Source organism: Choloepus didactylus, chromosome X, assembly GCF_015220235.1.
Source record: "Choloepus didactylus isolate mChoDid1 chromosome X, mChoDid1.pri, whole genome shotgun sequence".
Classification (NCBI taxonomy): Eukaryota; Metazoa; Chordata; class Mammalia; order Pilosa; family Megalonychidae; genus Choloepus; species Choloepus didactylus.
Window position 1 is genome coordinate 60,407,674 of NC_051334.1, and position 23,945 is coordinate 60,431,618.

The 23,945-nt window shown below is 38.7% G+C and overlaps 1 protein-coding gene across 7 annotated transcripts in view; it reads left to right on the forward strand.

The window, feature by feature from the left end:
• The window catches only part of KLF8 (Kruppel like factor 8), a 575,849-nt gene that overhangs the window by 487,375 nt on the left and 64,529 nt on the right, over nucleotides 1-23,945 (forward strand). For 5 of the 7 annotated variants that reach the window (XM_037821332.1, XM_037821333.1, XM_037821335.1 and 2 more), the window contains one exon: nucleotides 12,935-13,008. The exons of the other annotated variants lie outside the window; for them this stretch is intronic. In XM_037821332.1, coding sequence (XP_037677260.1) covers nucleotides 12,935-13,008 — 74 coding nt within the window. The remainder of the gene's footprint in view (nucleotides 1-12,934; nucleotides 13,009-23,945) is intronic. 7 annotated transcript variants of the gene reach the window in all.

Below are 23,945 nucleotides of genomic sequence, written 5' to 3' on the forward strand. Positions count from 1 at the left end.
AGCAATACAAAACCCATACACAGAACTCCAGCATACCCCGACCCCCCCAATACCCCAATCCACCAACTTTAACATCCTGTCACACCACCATTTCTTTCTTTCCCTCCCTGCCTCCATATCATCCATCATCTATTGCTGTTTTGTGAACATGAGAGTAAGCTGCACACATCCTTGAACAAACAATATAATTCACATATACTATTCCCATAAATAAGAACATTCTTTTATGCAATCCCTTTAAGTGCAGTAAGAAGTTCAAGAAATTCAACAGTGATACAAAGCTTATATTCTATATTTCCTTTTCTTTTTCTTATGTCCCAACTGTGTCCCTTTGAGCCTCCTCTCCTCCATCCTCGGATCCCATCCAGGATCATCCTTGGCATTGAATTGTCATTATATATTTAGACTGCCTTTTTCTCTTTTTTTTTTTTCCAATTGTGGAAATGTATTTATAGCCTAAATCTTCCCATTCCAACCCCTCCCTAGCATTCCATTAGTGGGATTAATCACATTTAGAATGTTGCAATGCTATCACCTTCCCACCATCCATTACTAGAAATTTCCCTTCACCCCAAACAGAAACCCTACACTCATTTCTTAACTCCCCATTGCCCCTTCCCTCACTTCTCATAACCCGTACTCTACTTTTCATCTCTATGGTCATATTCGCTGATACTTTCTTTGTGTTTACCATGGGGCTTAAATTTAATGTCTTAAATCTATAACAATCTTTTTTTTCTTTGATACCAACTTAACTTCAATAGGACACATAAACCATGTTCCTATACTCCTCCATTCCCCCACCTTTATGTAGTTCTCGTCAAAAATTACATATTTTACATTGAGTCCAAAACCACTGATTTGTCATTACAGTTTATGTATTTTAGATCCTGTAGGAAGTAAATAGTGGAGTTACAAATCAAAAATACAGTAATATTGGTATTTATATTTACCATATGATCTTTACCAGAAATCTTTATTTCTTCATGTGGTTTCAGTCAATTGTTTAGTGTCCCTTCCTTTCAGTCTGCTCAATTCCCTTTAGCCTTTCTCATAGGACTGATCTACTGGTGATGAAGTCCCTCAGCTTTTGATTATCCGGGAATGTTTTCATCTCCCCTTTCATTTTTACCGTCCAGTTTTTTGTGAATTTTCTAAGTCTCTGAAGGTTATTGACTTCTATTTGTATTCCATTGTGGTCGGGGAATGTGCTTTGAATAAATTCAATTTTTTTAATTTATTGAGGCTTGTTTTATGTCCCAGCCTATGGTCTATTCTGGAGAAAGTTCCATGATCACTAGAGAAGAATGTGTGTCCTAGTGATTTGGGATGTAATGTTCTATATATGTCTGTTAAATTTCTCTCTATCTCTCTCTCCTTTCTTTGATTCTCTGTCGGTAGGGCTCTCTTTAGTATCTGAAGTAGGGAAGGTCTTTTATTATCAAAATCTCTCAGCATTTGTCTGTGAAAAATTTAAGCTCTCCCTCAATTTGAAGGAGAGTTTTGCTGGATAAAGTATTCTTGGTTGGAAATTTTTCTCTCTCAGAATTTTAAGTATGTCATACCACTGCCTTCTTGCCTCTATGGTGGCCACTGAGTAGTCACTACTTAGTCTTAGGTTGTTTCCTTTGTATGTAGTGAATTGCTTTTCTCTTGCTGCTTTCAGAACTTGCTCCTTCTCTTCAGTTTTTGACAGTCTGATCAGAATATATCTTGGAGTGGGTTTATTTGGATTTATTCTATTTGGAGTTCGCTGGGCATTTATGCTTTGTGTATTTATATTGTGTAGAAGGTTTGGGAAGTTTTCCCCAACAATTTCTTTGAATAATCTTTCTAGACCTTTACCCTTCTCTTCCCCTTCTGGGACACCAATGAGTCTTAAATTTGGACATTTTATTTTATCTATCGTATCCCTGAGATCCATTTCAATTTTTTCAATTTTTTCCCCATTCTTTCTTTTGTTCTTTCATTTTCCATTCTGTGGTCCTCGAGGACACTGAGTTGTTGTTCAACTTCCTCTAATCTTATATTATGAGTATCCAGAGTCTTTTTAATTTGGCCTACAGTTTCTTTAATTTCCATAAGATCATCTATTTTTTTTTTTCCTCTTGCAATTTCTTCTTTATGCTCTTCTAGGGTCTTCTTTGTGTCCTTTATATCCTGTGCCATGCTCTTCTTCATGTGCTTTATATCCTGTGCCATGCTTTGGTTGTTTGTCTGTCGTTCTTTGATTAATTGCGCCAAAACATGTGTCTCTTCTGATCTTTTGATTTGGGTGTTTGGGTTTGGGTTCTCCATATTGTCTGGATTTATCATAGGCTTTAAGATTTTCTGTTGTTTTTGGCCTCTTGGCATTTGCTTTACTTGTAGGGTTCTTTCAGGATATAAAGAATACCAGTCTCTAGTTTGTCAGATCTACAGCTTGGTGGGTGTACACTTTCTCTAACTAACCAGCAGATGGCATCTGTGAGTCACCTATTCCCCTCAAGTCAGTTCTCCCCAACTTTGTCCTTGTGGTGTGTGGGGATCTGATTCTTGTGGGGTTCAATTGGTGCACTAAGTTTGGGTTTGTTGTTGGGTGCTGTCCGCCCTGAATGTGGGGCATGTGTCTGGGTGGTTAGGGAGGCAGGGCAGCTTTAATAGTCAAACCTCCCAAGGTTTTTGGTTTAGGGTCCCTGGGATTTCTGAGCAGGCCCCCCTTCTCAGCCATGCTCTTCCAGGACCTCTGCTGAGGGAAGATTGTGCCACGTCACAAGTGCATGCCGGCCTCCAGGGAAGCCCTGGGCTTCCAGGCTATGCAGGGGCATTCCCAGCCTGCTTTAAAGATGGTTGAATGGGGGGTGTTAATTTCCACCTTTTTGCACAGCTCTGCCTTCCCAGATCCAGGATAATTATCCGTGGGTGCACTAAAGTCTGCTGACCATGGCTGATATTATGACATGTGCGCAGTGCTTTGGGAATCACTCCCTGTCACACTGAAACCCTTGGCCCGGCTCTGGGCTATAGCTCCGGCCTGGGCAGGAACATCTCCTGCCCACCAGGAAGATGGCTGCAAGGGGCGCAATTTCTTTCTCTTTTTGGCTCCCCTCCTGCCCCCTTGGCCCCGGGTCAATCAGCAGCGGGCTATCCTCCATGCCAGACACTGAGACTTGGCCCAGCCTGCTCCTGCTATGCTTCACTGCACGGTTCTCACCATCATAACCACAGCCACTCCTGTTTTTTTTTTTTTTTTTTAAAGGCGCTAGTCCATCTCCAAACTCCAACCCATGGTTTCCCCTCACCGCAGCGCAGCCGCAGGACTTTCAGCCAGCTCACTCACTCATTTCAGAATGCAGACTCCCAGTTTCACCAAATGCATGATCCCTGTTGATTTAGCAGACCTTGTCCAGCTGGTGCATAGCTGGAACTTGTGTTCTGGGTCACTTTCTGCCTTTTATCTAGTATTTTTCATGGAGGTGGTTTTTTGCCCTGTCTCACCTTGCCGCCATCTTGGGTTCCTCCATGTGTTATATTTTAATTGCATTATGACTTGAATAGCAATTGTGAAGTAGCCTGTGAAATGAACATTTTTTGGGGGTAAATGTATGTGACATCCCAAACAATTAAATGATTTATGAACTATGTTTTGAAATGCCAGATCATAAATGAGGAAAATAATTGTAATTGACTTAGAGACAGAGTGATCTGAAATCTGGCCAAATAAGTTAGAAGCTGTGAATTCAGCTACCTTGTCCTATGTTTTTGTCTCTAGTGAGACTGGATTGTAGGTGGATCAAAGGAAATCTGGTTGAAGAGGAAAACTGGTATGTTCTTCTGGTGGAAATGACTGTGGTTGTGGAGGGCAGGCTGAATGAGGCCACAAAGTTTCTCCTTTCATAGGAGGAAAAGCTATCTGAGACGAAATTAAAAACTGCTTTTATTAACCCCACCTAGCTTGTATGTTTAAGAGAAGCAGAGATAAAATGCTTCTGTAGGGTGATTTGGTCTTTTTTTTTTAGAAAGCAAGTTTAACCTCCTTTATTAGGTCTTTGAGTCAGAGTATTACAAATTACAGCATTATTATGGAAATTGTGTGAAATGCATGCTAATAAGCATTTGCTATTTCCACCAAGAGATCTGGAAAATATGATGTTCCCTCTCTTCCCCACGCCTTCCAACCACCAGAAATGCCTCCCAGAATTACACAAACTGATATTAGAACACATATAAGGGCACGGCTTTATCAACAAGGTAGACCTGCAGAGTGAATTAAGAGACCTTATTACAGGATTGCAATTTCTAAATGAAAAAAAACTATACTCCATACACTACAGTTGCCACAACTGATTCCTGTTTTGCTGGCTTTTAAGTTACTTGGTCAAAAATCCTGCTTCCTTAAAACAGAGAGACTTTTGAGCATCTCAAGCTTTTTCTTTTTGTTTTTAATGATGCATGTCCAACAGAGTATCCTGGCATTCTCTCTCTTGTTTGGCATATAATCATGCATGACATTTTTAATTCCTTGAGGTGAGAGTATATGTTTATTTCTTAAATGCCATACAACAAAGATCAAATTCTTAAGTGTGTTTGTGCAGCTCAAAAATAAAGATATATTAAGAAAAAACAAAACAAAACACTGGTCTAGGTGCAAGACACACTTGAAGCAAGTTGTACTTTTGCTTGTAGGTTCTTTGTACATTAAAAGCATTTATTTAACTTGCTGCAGTTTCTTTTTTTTTTTATCTTCATTTTATTGAGATATATTCACATACCATGCAGTCATACAAAACAAATCATACATTCAATTGTTCACATTACAATTACATAGTTGTACATTCATCACCTAAATCAATCCCTGACACCTTCATTAGCACATGCACAAAAATAACAAGAATAATAATTAAAGTGAAAAAGAGCAATTGAAGTAAAAAAGAACACTGGGTACCTTTGTATGTTTGTTTGTTTGTTTCCTTCCCCTATTTTTCTACTCATCCATCCATAAACTAGACAAAGGGGAGTGTGGTCCTTATGGCTTTCCCAATCCCATTGTCACCCCTCATAAGCTACATTTTTATACAATTGTCTTCGAGATTCATGGGTTCTGGGTTGTAGTTTGATAGTTTCAGGTATCCACCACCAGCTACCCCAATTCTTTAGAACCTAAAAAGGGTTGTCTAAATTGTGCATAAGTGTGCCCACCAGAGTGACCTCTCGGCTCCTTTTGGAATCTCTCTGCCACTGAAGCTTATTTCATTTCCTTTCACATCCCCCTTTTGGTCAAGAAGATGTTCTCTGTCCCACGATGCCAGGTCTACATTCCTCCCAGGGAGTCATATTCCACGTTGCCATGGAGATTCACTCCCCTGGGTGTCTGATCCCACATAGAGGGGAGGGCAGTGATTTCACCTTTCAAGTTGGCTTAGCTAGAGAGAGAGGGCCACATCTGAGCAACAAAGAGGCATTCGGGAGGGGGCTCTTAGGCACAATTATAGGGAGGCCTAGCCTCTCCTTTGCAGCAACAGTCTTCCCAAGGGCAAATCCTGTGGTAGAGGGCTCAACCCATCAAACCACCAGTCCCCTATGTCTGTGGTCATGTTATCAACCATCGAGGTGGGGTAGGCCAATACCCCTGCATTCTCCACAGGCTCCTCAATGGGGCACTACATATTTTTTTCCTTGTCTTTCTTTTTTTCCCTTTTTTTAACTTTCCTTTCTTTTTTAAATCAACTGTATGAAAAAAAAATTAAAAAAAAAAACATACAATAAAAGAACATTTCAAAGAGACCATAACAAGGGAGTAAGAAAAAGACAACTAACCTAAGATAACTGCTTAACTTCCAACCTGTTCCTACTTTACCCCAATAAAGTTACCTAATATAGCAACATTTCTGTGAACTTGATCCTACTATATCCATCAGAAATTAAGAGACCATAGTCATTCCCGGGCATCCCCAGAATGTTAAATAGCTTATCTGTTCTTCTTGGATTATTGATCCCCCTTCCTTAATTGCTCTCTATTGCTAGTTCCCCTACATTCTACATTATAAACCATTTGTTTTACATTTTTCAAAGTTCACATTAGTGGTAGCATATAATATTTCTCTTTTTCTGCCTGGCTTATTTCGCTCAGCATTATGTCTTCAAGGTTCATCCATGTTGTCATATGTTTCACGACATCGTTCCTTCTTACTGCCGTGTAGTATTCCGTCGTGTGTATATACCACATTTTCTTTATCCACTCATCTGTTGAAGGACATTTGGGTTGTTTCCATCTCTTGGCAATTGTGAATAATGCTGCTATGAACATAGGTGTGCAGATATCTGTTCATGTCACTGCTTTCCGAACTTCTGGGTATATACTGAGAAGTGCAATCGCTGGATCAAATGGTAACTCTATATCTAGTTTTCTAAGGAAATGCCAGACTGACTTCCAGAGTGGCTGAACCATTATACAATCCCACCAACAATGAATAAGAGTTCCAATTTCTCCACATCCCCTCCAGCATTTGTAGTGTCCTGTTTGTTTAATGGCAGCCATTCTAATCGGTGTTAGATGGTATCTCATTGTGGTCTTAATTTGCATCTCTCTAATAGCTAGTGAAGCTGAACATTTTTTCATGTGTTTCTTGGCCATTTGTATTTCCTCTTCAGAGAACTGTCTTTTCATATCTTTTGCCCATTTTATAATTGGGCCGACTGTACTATTGTCATTGAGTTGTAGGATTTCTTTATATATGCAAGGTATCAGGTTTTGTCAGATACATGGTTTCCAAAAATTTTTTCCCATTGAGTTGGCTGCCTCTTTACCTTTTTGAGAAATTCCTTTGAGGTGCAGAAACTTCTAAGCTTGAGGAGTTCCCATTTATCTATTTTTTCTTTTGTTGCTTGTGCTTTGGGTGTAAATTCTAGGAAGTGGCCGCCTAATACAAGGTCTTGAAGAGGTTTTCCTACATTATCTTCTAGGAGTTTTATGGTACTTTCTTTTATATTGAGATCTTTCATCCATTTTGAGTTAATTTTTGTGTAGGGGGTGAGGTAGGGGTCCTCTTTCATTCTTTTGGATATGGATATCCAACTCTCCCAGCCCCATTTGTTGAAAAGACCATGATGACTCAGTTCAGTGACTTTGGGGGCCTTATCAAAGATCAGTCGGCCATAGATCTGAGGGTCTATCTCTGAATTCTCAATTCGATTCCATTGATCTATATGTCTATCTTTGTGCCAGTACCATGCTGTTTTGGCAAATGTGGCTATATAATAAGCTTCAAAGTCAGGGAGTGTAAGTCCTCCCACTTCGTTTTTCTTTTTTAGAGTGTCTTTAGCAATTCGAGGCATGTTCCCTTTCCAAATAAATTTGATAACTAGCTTTTCCAAGTCTGCAAAGTAGGTTGTTGGAATTTTGATTGGGATTGCATTGAATCTGTAGATGAGTTTGGGTAGAATTGACATCTTAATGACATTTAGTCTTCCTATCCATGAACATGGAATATTTTTCCATCTTTTAAGGTCCCCTCCTATTTCTTTTAGTAGAGTTATGTAGTTTTCTTTGTATAGGTCTTTTACATCTTTGGTTAAGTTTATTCCTAGGTACTTGATTTTTTTAGTTGCTATTGAAAATGGTATCTTTTTCTTGAGTGTCCCTTCAGTTTGTTCATTTCTAGCAAATAGAAACATTACTGACTTATGTGCATTAATCTTGTATCCCACTACTTTGCTAAATTTGTTTATTAGCTCTAGTAGCTGTATCGTCGATTTCTCAGGGTTTTCTAGATATAAGATCATATCATCTTCAAGCAATGACAGTTTTACTTCTTATTTTCCAGTTTGGATGCCTTTTATTTCTTTGTCTTGCCGGATTGCCCTGGCTAGCACTTCGAGCACAATGTTGAATAACAGTGGTGATAGTGGGCATCCTTGTCTTGTTCCTGACCTTAGAGGGAAGGCTTTCAGTCTCTCACCATTGAGTACTATGCTGGCTGTTGGTTTTCCATATATGCTCTTTATCATATTGAGGAAGTTTCCTTCAATTCCTACCTTTTGAAGTGTTTTTATCAAAAACGGATGTTGGATTTTGTCAAATGCTTTTTCAGCATCTACTGAGATGATCATTTGGTTTTTCCCTTTCGAATTGTTAATGTGTTGTAATAGATTGATTGATTTTCTTATGTTGAACCATCCTTGCATGCCTGGAATGAACCCCACGTGGTCATGGTGTGTGATTTTTTTAATGTGTCTTTGGATTCGATTTGCAAGTATTTTGTTGAGGATTTTTGCATCTATATTCATTAGGGAGATTGGCCGGTAGTTTTCCTTTTTTGTAGCATCTTTGCCTGCTTTTGGTATTAGATTGATGTTAGCTTTATAAAATGAGTTAGGTAGTGTTCCATTTTCTTCAATGTTTTGAAAGAGTTTGAGTAAGGTTGATGTCAGTTCTTTCTGGGAAGTTTGGTAGAATTCCCCTGTGAAGCCATCTGGCCCTGGGCATTTATTTGTGGGAAGATTTTTGATGACTGATTGGATCTCTTTGCTTGTGATGGGTTGATTGAGGTCTTCTATTTCTTCTCTGGTCAGTCTAGGTTTTTCATATGTTTCCAGGAAATTGTCCATTTCCTCTACATTATCCAGTTTGTTGCCATACAGTTGTTCATAGTTTCCTCTTATAATTTTTTTAATTGTTTCAGGATCTGCAGTTATGTCACCTTTTTCATTCATTATTTTGTTTATATGGGTCTTCTCTCTTTTTGATTTTGTCAGTCTAGCTAGGGGCTTGTCAATCTTGTTGATCTTCTCAAAGAACCAACTTTTGGTGATATTTATCCTCTCTATTGTTTTTTTGTTCTCTATGTCATTTATTTCTGCTTTAATCCTTGTTATTTCTTTTCTTGTACTTGGTTTAGGATTGGTTTGCTGTTCATTTTCTAGCTTCTTCAGTTGATCCATTAGTTCTTTGATTTTGGCTCTTTCTTCCTTTTTAATATATGCATTTAGTGCTATAAATTTCCCCCTTAGCACTGCTTTTGCTGCATCCCATAGGTTTTGGTATGTTGTGTTCTCATTTTCATTCGTCTCTATATATTTCAATTTCTCTTGCTATTTCTTCTTTAACCCACTGATTGTTTAGGAATGTGTTGTTTAACCTCCAGGTATTTGTGAATTTTCTAAGTCTCTGATGGTTATTGACTTCTAATTGTATTCCATTGTGGTCAGAGAATGTGCTTTGAATAATTTCAATCTTTTTAAATTTATTGAGGCTTCTTTTATGTCCCAGCATATGATCTATTCTGGAGAAAGTTCCATGAGCACTAGAAAAGTATGTGTATCCTGGTGATTTGGGATGTAATGTCCTGTATATGTCTGTTAAATCTAATTCATTTATCAGATTGTTTAGGTTTTCAATTTCCTTATTGGTCTTCTGTCTGGTTGATCTATCTATAGGAGAGAGTGCTGTGTTGAAGTCTCCCACAATTATTGTGGAAACATCAATTGCTTCCTTTAGTTTTGCCAGTGTTTCTCTCATGTATTTTGTGGCACCTTGATTGGGTGCATAGACATTTACGATTGTTATTTCTTCTTGTTGAATTGCCCCTTTTACTAGTATGTAGTGGCCTTCTTTGTCTCTCAAAACATCCCTGCATTTAAAGTCTATTTTATCTGAGATTAATATTGCTACACCTGCTTTCCTTTGCTGTAGCTTGCATGAAATATTTTTTTCCATCATTTCACTTTCAATTTCTTTGTGTCCCTGTGTCTAAGATGAGTCTCTTGTATGCAACATATTGATGGTTCATTTTTTTTTGATCCATTCTGCGAATCTGTATCTTTTAATTGGGGAGTTTAATCCGTTTACATTCAACGTTATAACCGTGAAGGCATTTCTTGAATCAGCCATCATATCCTTTGGTTTATGTTTGTCATATTTTTCCCCTCTCTCTATTAATATCCTTTATTATACCCATACCGAATCTCTTTAGTTCTGAACCTTTCTCCAAGTCTCTCTGTCCTGTCTTTGTTTCTCTGTCTGTAGGGCTCCCTTTAGTATCTCCAGTAGGGCAGGTGTCTTGTTAGCAAATTCTCTCAGCTTTTGTTTGTCTGTGAAAAATTTAAGCTCTCCCTCAAATTTGAAGGAGAGCTTTGCTGGATAAAGTATTCTTGGTTGGAAATTTTTCTCACTGAGAATTTTAAGTATATCGTGCCACTGCCTTCTTGCCTCCATGGTGGCTGCTGAGTAGTCACTACTTAGTCTTATGCTGTTTCCTTTGTATGTGGTGAATTGCTTTTCTCTTGCTGCTTTCAGAACTTGCTCCTTCTCTTCCGTGTTTGACAGTGTGATCAGAATATGTCTCGGAGTGGGTTTATTTGGATTTATTCTATTTGGAGTTCGCTGAGCATTTATGATTTGTGTATTTATGTTGTTTAGAAGATTTGGGACGTTTTCTCCAACAATTTCTTTGAATACTCTTCCTAGACCTTTACCCTTTTCTTCCCCTTCTGGAACACCAATGAGTCTTATATTTGGACGTTTTATATTATCTATCATATCCCTGAGGTCCGTTTCAATTTTTTCAATTTTTTCCCCATTCTTTCTTTTATGCTTTCATTTTCCATTCTGTCATCTTCCAGGTCACTGATTCGTTGTTCAACTTCCTCTAGTCTTGTACTATGAGTGTCCAGAATCTTTTTAATTTGGTCAGCAGTTTCTTTAATTTCCATAAGATCATCCATTTTTTTATTTAGTCTTGCAATGTCTTCTTTAGGCTCTTCTAGGGTCTTCTTGATATCCTTTGTATCCCATACTATGGTCTCATTATTCATCGTTAGTTCTTTGAGTAGCTGCTCTAGGTGCTGTGTCTCTTCTGATCCTTTGATTTGGGTGCCTGGGCTTGGGTTATGCATATCGTCTGGTTTTTTCATATGCTTTATAATTTTCTGTTGTTTTTGGCCTCTTGGCATTTGCTGTACTTGATAGGGTTCTTTTAGGATTTGTAGACCAATTGAAGTCCTTATCTCTAATTTATCAGATCTACAGGTTCGTGGAGTACACTTTCTCTAACTAACCAGCAGGTGGCGTCCACGAGCCACCTGTTCTCCACAAGCCAGTTCTCCCCTGCTTAGCCTTTGTGGTGAGTGTGGGAGTGAGTCCTGTGGGGTCCAATTGGTGTACCAAGCTTGCGTGTGTAGTTGGTGTTGCCCGCCCTGTATATGGGGCGTGTTTCTGGGCAGTCAGGGGGGAGTGGTGGCTCTACCAATCAAATCTCCCTGGTGATCCTAGAGTTTTAAAGCTGCTGCAATAGTCTAATCCTTCAGTTCAGTCCTGCCACAGTTTGTCTCTGCCACTGACCCACAAGTCCTTGGTATTGGCGTATGGCTCCTGAGACTTGCAAGTGGGCCCCTCTTCCAGGCCATGCACCCCCTGGTCCTCTGTTGAGGGATGACTGTGCTATGCCACAGGTGAGTGCCATCCCCCCCAGGGCAGTTCTGGGCTGCTGGGCTGTGTAGGGAGGCTCCCAGTCTGCTGAAATGATGGCTGAATGGGGCTTTGTTAATTCACACTGCTCCACCTTCCCAACTCTGGGACAATCAGCTGATGTTGCAGGGAAGGGTAATGTCCACGCCCAGTTTTGTGGTGTGTGCCTGTTATTTGAAGCACTTCCGTCACACTGGGTTGTCTGGGGCAGCTCTGGGCTATGGGGCTGGCGATGGGCAAGAGTGTTTCCTGTCCACCAGGATGATGGCTGTGAGCAGACACCCCCCTTTTCTTGGGAAGTTGTGGTGTTTAGTGAATTTTCTCAGCCACTGGATTATTGCCTTTTGTCTCAGAGCTCTCTTAGTTCTGCTCTTGTCTTGACCTGCCCAAATTGCAAGTCTTTGAAGCTTTCTGTATTGGGCTTCTTAGAGTAATTGTTTTAGAAAAAGAAAAAAGGATTTAAAAACAAAAAAGGGGCCCTCCTCACAGGTCTAATGGGTTATTGAAATGCTAAGAGACAAAGCAATTAGGGCCATTAAGGAAAGGTCCACAGGGCAGAGAGATCAGCTTTTCTTCGGGATTTGCATATGAGCCTCAGGGCCTGAGCTCTGCCCTTCCCCTTTCTATGTTCACCAGAACTCCAAAAATCCTCCGCTTTTATTTTGGAGTTTTTCGTGTTGTTTTTTTCTATGCCTGTCTCCTCTCTGCTGGGCTGGCTGCTCTCAGATTCTCTGGTGTCTGGTCTCAGTCTATCAGTGGTTGGCGTTTGGATCAGTAGAATGAGTTTCCGATAAGGGCTGCCACTGCAGTTCGCCCTTCTTCCCGGAGCTGACAGCCCCTCCTCCCATGGGACTGAGCCTGGCAGGGAGGGGTGCGGGTCCCCTGGCCACAAAAACTTACAGATTTCGCTGATCTCAGCAGTTCCACGTTTTCATGAGCGTTGTATGAAGTATGCCCAAAGTCAGAGTGCTCTGTGGTGTCCAGTCCACGCAGTTCCTGGCTTTCTACCTACTTTCCTGGAGGAGTAACTAAAATATACAGCTCACCAGTCCGCCATCTTGCCCCACCTCCAATTTGGTCTTGATGTGTAAATAAGTTCATTGGGGTAAATACCCACATAGGAACTTTGGACTCCCTAGGCAGACAGAGAACTAGACCAGGAAGGGTAGTATCCTGGGAACTCTGTTGCTCTGCTGATATTCCCATGGAAGTAGGGCAGGTTGGAGATATTGGAAGAAAGAGATTCAGCTGCTTACAGGGTATGGGGGAGGGGACAGCTAGTATTGTTTGTTAGATACAATTCAGGGCCATCTGAATGAGTAGAGTAAATCAGAACATTGTCCAATTAGCAACTTCTCAGTATCTTAAAAGCCCTAAAAAATAATGTTCATAGGACACAAATACGTGTAAGCAAAGGTAAATGGCATACTATGTGCATATAGGGGGTTAGATCTTATTCTAAAAGTTGTCTTTCCCTTGTCTCTTTTCCAGATATGGATCAACTCATAAACAGTTTGGAGGTCCAACTTAATTCAGAAGGTGGCTCAATACAGGCATTTGATCAGGTCAGTTATCAGGAAAATGAGGTACTAATACTGGACCATAATAGCTGAGTGCCTGGTAATCATTACAGAGCTGAAACTGATTTTTCTTTCTAACAACATATTTGAGGACTAAGAAGAGTTGGAAATGGGGAAGTTTTCAGGAAGTATCTGGATTACATATCTTAGCTTTTCTCCAAAATGTCTCTCTCAGCTTCTCTGAACTTCTCTCCATGAGCTCTCTTAAAGTACTCCAGTGAACTAATCACTGGATGGGTTGGGTCATACCTCCATGGAAATAATCTAATCAAAATGTCTCACCTACAGTTGGGTGGGTCACATTTCCATGGAAACAACCTAATCAAACATCCCACCGTAATCAAAAGACTAATAACTCTGTCCCCACATATTGTATTAAAGAACATGGCTTTTGTCAGGGAGATATAGATTCAAACCAGCACACTGTCTATTTCTCCATTCAAATATGTCAGTATTTGCTTCATATATTCTGGGCCTCTGTTGTTTGGTGAATATATATTTATAATTATCTTTTCTTGTTGATTTGACCCCTTTATCAGTATGTAGTATCCTTTGTCCCTCATAACAATTTTTTTAGTTTTTTTTTTTCTTAGTTTAGTATATTTTATATGTTATTACTGTAATTTCAAAAGCTCTCTTTTGGTTATTACTTGTGTCATATATTTTTTTTCCATTTTTTTACTTACAAACTACTTGTATCTTTGAATTTAAGGTGAGTCTCCTGTAAATAGCATATAGTCAGATAATGCTTTTTTTATCCATTCTGTTAATCTCTGCTTTTTGACTGGAGAGTTTAATCCATTTACATTTTTATGCAATTTTATTGAGATTTATTCACATACCAGATAATCATACAAAGTAAAACAATCAACAGTTCATATAGTTGTGCATTCATCACCACAATCAATTTTTGCACATTTTCATTACTCAAAAAATATATAAAAATAAGAATAAAAATAAAAATAAAATACCCAAAACACCCCATACCCATTATAACTCTTTGTTTTCTTACTCATCTGTCCATACAGTGGATAAAGGGAGTATCAGTCACAAGGTTTTCACAATTACACAGTCACAGTATAAAAGGTATATAGTTATACAGTCATCTTCAAGAATGAAGCCTACTGGATTACAGTACAACAGTTTCAGGTGTTTCCTTCTGGCTATTCTAATACACTTAAAACCTAAAAAGGGAAATCTATATAATGCATAAGAATAACCTCCAGAATGACCTCTTGACTCCATTTGAAATCTTTCAGCCCCTGAAACTTTACATTGTTTCATTTCTCTTCCCACTTTTGGTGAAGAAGGCTTTCTGTATCCCATCATGCTGGGTCTAGACTCATCCCCAGGAGTCATTTCCCATGCTGCCAGGGAGATTTATGCCCCTGGGAGTCATGTCCCACATAGGGGGAAGGGCAGCAAGTCCACCTGCCAAATTGGATTAGAGAGAGAGGCCACATCTGAACAACAAAAGAGGTTCTCTGGGGGTGACTCTTTGGCATAATTATAAGTAGGCTTAGCTTCTCCTTTGGAAGAATATGTTTCATAAGGGCAAGCCCCAAGATCAAGGGCTTGGCCTATTAAATTGGTAGTCCCTAATGCATGTGAGAATATCAGGAATTCCCCAGGTGGGGAAGTTTAATATTTCCACATTTTCTCCCAGTCCCTCAAGGGGGCTTTTAAAATACTTTTTTAATTCTCTGCCCACATAAATCTGGAATGTATTGGGGCATCACACGAACCTGTACAAACCAACGGATCTCATCCTCTATTCAAAGTTCCATATAATTATGGTGTTTGAATAAACTGACCATACAAGTTAAATTAGACAGTGTGCTACAGAAAATATAAATTTTCTACTATATAAACCTCTCTTCCTTTGGTATCACACAGAATTTGAGGTTTTAAAACACAGCCAATATCATTTTTTACCCTTTAGGCTGATTTTGCCTCAGTCCCAACCAGATCAGCTTCATTAATATCTTTAACTGAAGTCTGATCACTATTTCAGGTTTTTCAACAGTTACTGTAGGGGTAATACTGACTTTCATAGCTGGAAAACTCTAGCTCTGAGTCTCAGGTGTCACATAGATACCCAAAGTTCCAGGGAATGACCAGGATATACATAAAGAGAGCAACATCTCAGAATTTAAGAATAACTAACAACTCAGGGATAGATGTGACTGCTGTAAGAGCTTGCAATGTAGGAACCTTTACAGTACACCTTCCCCTGATAACCTGTGCTCTTGAATTCAATTCTCAGGGTGCACACATTATATTTAGTTCATATTAATGAGATGTTATATTAGTCTTTTCATTTATGCCTTATTTCACTCAACAAACTGTCCTCAAGGTTCATTCACCTAATTGCATCCCTAATAACTTCGTTCCTTCTTGCAGCTGCTCAATATTGCATGGTATGTGTACAGCACTTTTCACCATTCCATTCATCAGTTGATGTACCCTTAGGCCACCTTCATTCATTGCAAATTGTGAATACAGCCACCATAAACACCAGTGTTCAAATGTCCATTCATGTCCCTGCTTTCATTTCATCCAAATATATACGGGGTTGAAGTATCATGTGGCAATCCTATACTTGGCCTCCTATGGAACCACCACACTGCCCGCTAGACAGGCTGCACCATTCTTCTTCCCTACCAACAATGAATAGGTATATCTCTATCTCTGCATTTTCACCAGCACTTGTTTCTTTTTGTTTATTTTTTAAAGATTTTATTTGCATACCATACGATCCATCTTAAGTAAATAATCAATGGTTCCTGGTATAATCACATAGTTATGCATTCACCAACACAATCTGTATGAGGATATTTGCATTTCTTCCACAAAGAAAGAAGAATAAAAATGAAGAATAAAAAATAAAATAAAAACTAGGATCAAGAATCCCATACCATTCCCTTATATCCCACTCTTATTCACATTTAGCTATTGTATATTGCCTTTGTTACATTTCATCAAAGTATATTACAATGTTACTGTTAACTATAGATTCTAATATGCATTGATTGTATCTTTCCATGTATGACCTCATTTTCAACACTTTGCAATGTTGGCATTCATTTGTTCTCCTTCATGTAAAAACATTCTTATATTTGTACATTTAATCACCATCATTGTCCACTGTAGGTTTCTCTGTTACTCAGTCCCAGTCCTTATCTTCAGTCTTTCCTTCTGGTGTCATACATGCCCCTAGCCTTCCACATCTAACCATACTCACACTCAGCTTTTTTCAGTGTACTTATAATATTGTGCTACCGTCAGGTGGTATTATGCTATCCATTTCTGAATACTTACAATCAATCCTGTTGTACATTCTGTACTCCTTCAGCATCAAATGCCCGATCTCTACCTTCTTTCTATCTCCTGATTATCCATTGTTTCAGTTTGCTAATGCTACTGTTATGCAAAATATGAGAAATGAATTGACTTTTATAAAGGGGATTTATTAGGTTACAAGTGTACAGTTCTAAGGCCAAAAAAGGGTCCAAACTAAGGCATCAGCAAAGGATACCTTCATGGAAGGAAGGCCATTGGTGTCCAGAACACCTCTGTCAGCTGGGAAGGCATGTGGCTGGCATCTTCTGGTCCCAGGTTGTGTTGCAGCTCCTCTCTCTCAGCTCATGTGCATCCTTCCTTCATTCTCCTAGGGTGTTTCTCTCTAATCATTTGGGGATCCTCTTTTGGCTTCCCAGGGGAAAACTCTGGGCTTCATTTCTTAAATTAGCATCTCCAAACATCCTTATGACCACAACTCCAAGCATCTCTAAGCATCAGCAAGCATCTGGGTCTGTGTTGGCTCTTAGCTTCTCTCTTAAACACTCCAGTGATCTAATTAAGACCCACCCTGAATGGTCAGGGCCACACTTCCATAGAAAAACTCTGATGAGAGTTCTCACCCAGAGTTGAGTGGGTCACATCTCCATTCCATCAAAATGCCACACCTTAATCAATAACCTTAATAATAATGCAAACCACAATATTTCATTAAATAACATGGCTTTTGTGGGGGACATAATAGATTTAATCTGGCACACTTTGTTCTCCACTTTAACTCTCAAAGTTCAGTAACTAATGCTAGTTCATATTAGGGAGACCATACAGTATTTGTCATTTTGTTTCTGGCTAATTTCACTTAACATAGTGTCCTCAAGGTTCAGCCATGTTGTTATATGCTTCGTGACTTTTTCTGTCTTACAGCTTCTTTCTCTCTCTTTTAATCCTTACTATATTCTTCACTTCTACGCTCTTCTCCAAACCTTCCTCTCCTTTCCTTTCCTATCTGCCTGTAGATCAGGTCTCTTTTTCACAAACTCTCCCAGTGTCTGTTTGTCTCAAAATATTTTAAATTCCCCTTCATTTTTTTTTTGTCATTAGAGTTTGTGTATTTTATATCATGTAGGAAGTAAATAGTGGAGTTATAATTCAAAAACTATTGAATTCTATTTGTATTCCATTGTGGTCAGAGATTGTGCTTTGAATATGTTCAATTGTTTTTTTTTTTTTTAATTTATTGAGGCGTGTTTTATGTACCAGCATATGGTCCATTCTGGAGAAAGATCCATGATCACTAGAGAAAAATGAGTGTCCTGGTGATTTGGGATGTAAGGTTCTATATATGTCTGTTAAAATTCTCTATATCTCTTTCTCCTTTCTTTGTTTCTCTGTCAGTAGGGCTCCCTTTAGTATCTGAAGTAGGGCGGATCTTTTATTGGCAAACTCTCTCAGCATTTGTTTGTCTGTGAAAAATTTAAGCTCTCCCTCAAAATTGAAGGAGAGTTTTGCTGGGTAAAGTATTCTTGGTTGGAAATTTTTCTCTCTCAGAATTTTAAATATGTCATGCCACTGCCTTCTCACCTCCATGGTGGCCGCTGAGTAGTCACAACTTAGTCTTATGTTGTTTCCTTTGTATGTGGTGAGTTGCTTTTCTCTTGCTGCTTTCAGAACCTGCTCCTTTTCTTCAATATTTGAGAGTCTGATCAGAGTATGTCTTGGAGTGGGTTTATTTGGATTTATTCTATTTGGAGTTCACTGGGCATTTATGCTTCATGTATTTATATTGTGTAGAAGGTTTGGGAAGTTTTCCCCAACAATTTCTTTGAATACTCTTTCTAGACCTTTACCCTTCTCTTCCCCTTCTGGGACACCAATGAGTCTTAAATTTGGATGTTTTATTTTATCTATTGTATCCCTGAGATCCTTTTCATTTTTTTTTATTTTTTCTCCATTCTTTCTTTTGTTCTTTCATTTTCTGTTCTGTGGAACTCTAGGACACTGAGTCATTGTTCAACTTTCTCTAATCTTGTATTATGAGTATCCAGAGTCTTTTTAATTTGGCCAACAATTTCTTTTATTTCCATAAGATCTTCTATTTTTTTATTTACTCTTGCAATGTCTTCTTTATGCTCTTCTAGGGTCTTCTTTATGTCCCTTTTATCCTGTTCCATGGTCTTCTTCATGTCTTTTATATCCTGTGCCATGTTTTCATTCCTCGATTGTGATTGATTAATTGTGCCAAGTACTGTATCTCTTCTGATATTTTGATTTGGGTGTTTGGGATTGGGTTCTCCATATCCTCTGGTTTTATCATATGCATTAAGATTTTCTGTTGTTTTTGGCCTCTTGGCATTTGCTTTGCTTGATAGGGTTCTTTCAAGTTGTAAAAAAAAAAAAATACCAATCTGATTTTTCAGAAATACAAGTTGGTGGCATACACTTTCTCCAACTAACCAGCAGATGGTGTCTGCAAGTCACCTATACCCCTCAAGTCAGTACTCCCCAACTCTGTCTCTCTGGTGTGTGGGGAAATGATTTTTGTGGGGTTCAGTTGGTGAACTCAGTTTGGATTTGTTGTTGGAGCTGTCCACCCTGAATGTGGTGCATGTGTCTGTGTGGTCAGGGAGGCAGGGCCACTTTAATATTCACACCTCCCAGGTGTTCCCGGAGATTCAAGGCTGTTGCAAGAGTCTAAGCCTTCATTTCAGTTTTGCCCCAGATTTTCTGTTGCTGACCCACAAACCACTGGCATTGATGTAGCATCCTGGGTTTTCTGAGTGGGCCCCCCTTCTCAGCTGTGATCTTCCAAGACCTCTACTGAGGGAAGGCTGTGCTACATCACTAGTGTGCACCATCCCTCAAGGGAAGCCCTGGGCCACTGGGCTGTGCAGGGGTGCTCTCTGCCTGATGCAAAGATTAGCCTATAATTCTTGACTGGTGTAAGTTCTGAATGAAAGGCAGGTAGTAGAGCTTGGCCCCACCCCTTTCCTCTTAGAGAAGATAGATGCCCTAGGGGGAGGTCATTAGCATTTCAATGGTCTCTCTCTGCCTGTGCCACACCCCTGTCTGGGTCACAGAACTGGGAAATGAAAATGGCTGAGGCTTTCTCCACTGAGTCAAAAAAGGAACAGAGCTAGTCTGAGGCAACCCTCTGGCTCTCCAAGGTCAGTCGTCACCCAAAACCTCTGTCTACTTGTTGGGGATTCATACCTCACAGTGAGCAGTTCACACTCGCTAATTAAAACCCCAGTTGGAGTTCAGCTGAGCTATATTCGCTCACTGGGAGAAAGCTTCTCTCTGGCACCACGAGGCTTTGTAGCTCAGGCTGTGGGGAAGGGGTCTCCTGATTTGGATCCATTCTTACATACAGATTTTATGCTGTGATCTCGGGCATTCCTCCCAATTCAGGTTGGTGTATGATGAGTGAACGGTCATGTCTGTCCGCCTGCAGTTATTCTGGATTATTTACTAGTTGTTTCTGGTTTTTTTTCAGTTGTTCCAGGGGGACTACTTAGCTTCCACTCCTCTCTATGCCGCCATCTTAGATCCTCATCCCCTTCATTTTTGAAGGACAGTTTTGCCAGATATAGAGTTCTTGTTTTGCAGATTTTCTCTTTTATTATCTTAAATATATTATACCACTGCCTTCTTGCCTCCACAGTTTCTACTGAGAAGTCTGCACATAGTCTTATTGAGCTTCCCTTGTATGTGATGGAACACTTTTCTCTTTCTGCTTTCAGTATTCTCTCTTTGTCTTTGACATTTGACAATCTGATCATTAAGTGTCTTGGAGTAGGTCTATTTTTGTCTCTTCTGTTTGGGGTATGCTGTGCTTCTTGGATCTGTAATTTTGTGTCTTTCATTTGAGATTGGAAATTTTCAGTCATTATTTCCTCCATTATTCTTTCTGCCCATTTTTCCCTTCTCTTCTTCAGTTTCTACACTTTCTTCAGTTTCCATTTTGGACTTTCCTCTGTTAGTTTCCATTTTGAATTTTCCTCATCAGATGTTTCTCAATAAAATGAATAAAGATTGAGTACCAGCTAATCACAAGGCATTGCACTGATAGCATTACTCTAGGCAACATTCAGGATATTGGAGATGGCCTTTGTTTCAAAAAAGAGAGGAAAGTTACCAAAGTAATCACCATTTTATATTTAGAATTCAGAACCTCAGCTTCTTTTGGGCTCTGAGTACTATCAACCACAGGCATTATCCATAATAGGGTTCACTGTGTTATACCGTCCCATGTTTTATCCTCTACCTTTCCTTCTAGTGACACACACAACCCTAAACTTCCCCTTTCAACCACAATAAGAAGCTTAATTCAGTGCTGTTAATTATCCTTGCAATAATATGCTACCATCACCTCTATTTCAAAATATTTACAGACAACCTAATTAAAAAATCTGCACAAATTAAGCATCAGCACCCCATTCACTACCCTCATTCTATCTCATGGTAACCAATATTCTATATTTTAACTCTATGAATTTATTTATTATAATTAGTTCATATTTGTGAGATCATACAATATATGTTCCTTTGTGTCTGGCTTCTTTTTATCAAGATAATTTCCTCCAGGTTCATCTATGGTTTCCCATGTGTCAGGACTTCATTCCTTCTTACAGCTGAATAATATTCCATAATATGTATCTACCACATTTTCTTTATCAATTCATCAGTCGATGGACATTTGGGTTCTTTCCATCTTTTGGACCTTTGGGTTGTTTCCATCTTTTGGCAATTGTGAATAATGCTGCTATGAACATTTGTGTGAAATGTCTATTTGTGTCTCTACTTTCAGTTTTTTCTGGGTATATACCTAGTAGCAGGTGTGCAGGATCATATGGCAATTCTATACTGAGATTCCTGAGGAGCTGCCAAACTGTCTTCCACAGTGGCTGCATCATTTTACATTCTCATCAGCAGTGAATGAGTGTTTGTATTTCTTTACATCCTCTCCAACACTTTCAGGTTTCCGTTTGTTTAATAGTAGCCATTATTGTAGGTGTGAAATGGTATATCGGTGTGGTTTTGATTTGCATTTCCCCAATAGCTAGTGATGTTGAGCATCTTTTCATGTGCTTTGTAGCCATTTGTATTTCTTCTTTGGAGAAATGTCTACTCAAGTATTTTTCCCATTTTTTATTTGGGTTACTTGTCTTTTTTATGCTTCAAATGCTAGCATTTTAATTATTAACAATACATTTTATCTTAACTAGGTTTATTCCTCTTTAAATGCCAACCTCATAGCAATTTATAAGGGTCACTAAATAGAAAACTTAAAAAAAGAACCTCCAGAATATTTTTATGAAAATAAATACTTTCATATTAATTTCAACTGAAGCAAATATTGCAGTTATAATACTACACATTATTAACAGGAAGCAACATTACTCCTGTATTCCACCGAGAGCTATAAGATTCAACACATTTTCTTTCTTCTTAAATGCTCCTGTGTGATTTAAAAAATTTAATCCCTTTGCTATTCACTTTACTTTTAAACAGCTTATCTTCTTCCTGCTAGCCAAAAATGCTGTGTAGAAATGGAACCCAGATTTCTTTATGTAGTGAATTTCATGTGGTTTCCATATTTCTCCTGACAATGGTTTCTTAAGCAGACATTCATTTTAAAAATTCCTCATTGAGTGATTTTTTTAAAATTCAATTTTATTGAGATTGTTCACATACCATAAAATCATCCAAAGTGTACAATGAATTGTTGATGGTACCATTATATAGTTGTGCATTCATCACAATTTTTTTCAATTTTTAGAACATTTTCATTACTCCCAAAAAGAAGTAAAAAGAAAACTCAAATCCTCTCATACTCCTAACCACCCCTCACCATCATTGACTCATAGTATTGGTATAGTACACTTGTTACTGTTGATGAAATAATGTTAAACATTCTGCCCATAATAAGCAATTGCTCCCATTCTTTAGCCTCATTCTATATCCTGGTAATGTATATTTCATGTCTATCAGTTTACATACTATAATTAATTCACATCAGTGAGACCATACAATATATGCCTTTTGTGTCTGACTTATTTCACTCAATATAATGCCCTCATGGTTTCTTCATCAACCTGTTTTTTTTTTTAAGATGGTTTTGGTCACACACCCTACATTCTGTCCTATGTAAACAATCTATGGTTCCCTGCACAATCACTTATTTATGCATTCACCACCATCACCACTATCTATATAAGGACATTTCCATTTTTTCCACAAAAAAAGAGGAAGAGTCAAAGAAGGTGGAGAAACAAAAGAGAAAGAAAGAAAAAAAAGGATGACAGCTGAAAAGCAACAAAAAGAAAGATAGAATTAAAATAAAAGTATAATAAAAGAGGCAGACAACATTACCAATGCCAAGAGTCCCACACCCCTGCCTTAAATCCCCCTCTCACAGGCATCCAGCTTTTGTACATTTCCCCTGCCACATCAAAGGAAGCATAATACAATCTTTCCATCAACCATAGTCTCCAGTTTGCATTGATTGCATTTTTCCCCAATACCACCCCATTTTTTGGGGGGTGTTATTTTTTATTTGTATTTTTACTTATTTTTTTTTTGGAGTAATGAAAATGTTCAAAAACTGATCATGGTGATGAATGTGCAACTATATGATGGCACTGTGAACAACTGACCATATACTGTGGATGACTACATGGTATGTGACCATATCTCAACAAAACTGAAGAAAAAAAAGAGTGAAAGAATTCCACTCTACTGTCACTGTTTGGCTATAAATACACATTAGCTGAAGGGAAGCTGTCAAGTGCAGTACTTTATTTGCCGCTCTCAGGATTTCCAAATCTTTAACAGTTGTTTTAACTAGGTCAATGATTATTAAAGGGCAGTTAAAAGAGTATCACAAGATAAAGGAGCAAGAAAGAATTAGGGGAGAAAGCCACTGAAGCAAGAAGCTGAAAGCAATGAAACCTGAAAGAGAAGGGAGAGACTAGCAATCACCACCATGTGCCTTGCCATGTGACAGAGCTGGGATCCAGTATCACTAGCAGCCAGTCTTCAGGAAGAAGTGGAAAACAAAAAGTAGCATCCAGGTGGATGGAAAAGTGAGACATCAATGCCTCAGGCTGACTGCAGAATGTCCCAGCAGCTTGGCCTCATTTGCAGGTTCTGCTGGATTCCTGCTTCCTGTTCCTCCCCATGGCTTTCTATCTCTGTGTCTGAATTTCTTTTGCTTATAAGGACTCCAGTCAACAGGATTAAGACCCAACCTCATTCAGACCACACCTTAATGAAAAATAAATCTTTAAGAGGTCCTATTTACAATGGGTTCACAACCACAGGAATGTGGATTAAGATTAAGAACATGTCTAAATTGGGGTACATAATTTAATGTACCACACTTCTTATTTCCTTCCTGGATTATCTCCTTAATTTTGGTAGCAAGAGCACCAGGTTAAAAAAAATGAAATTCTTGAATTCATTTTCAAAAAATTAAAAAATATATATATAAATCATTCTTGACAGATGACAGAAGCTAAGAAAGAGAAAAGTTAATTTGCAAAGAGATATCTGAGGAGAGAAAAAAATTTGAGGAAACGCTGGATGGCATCCATTTTCACATCAAAATAAGTGATTCTTCA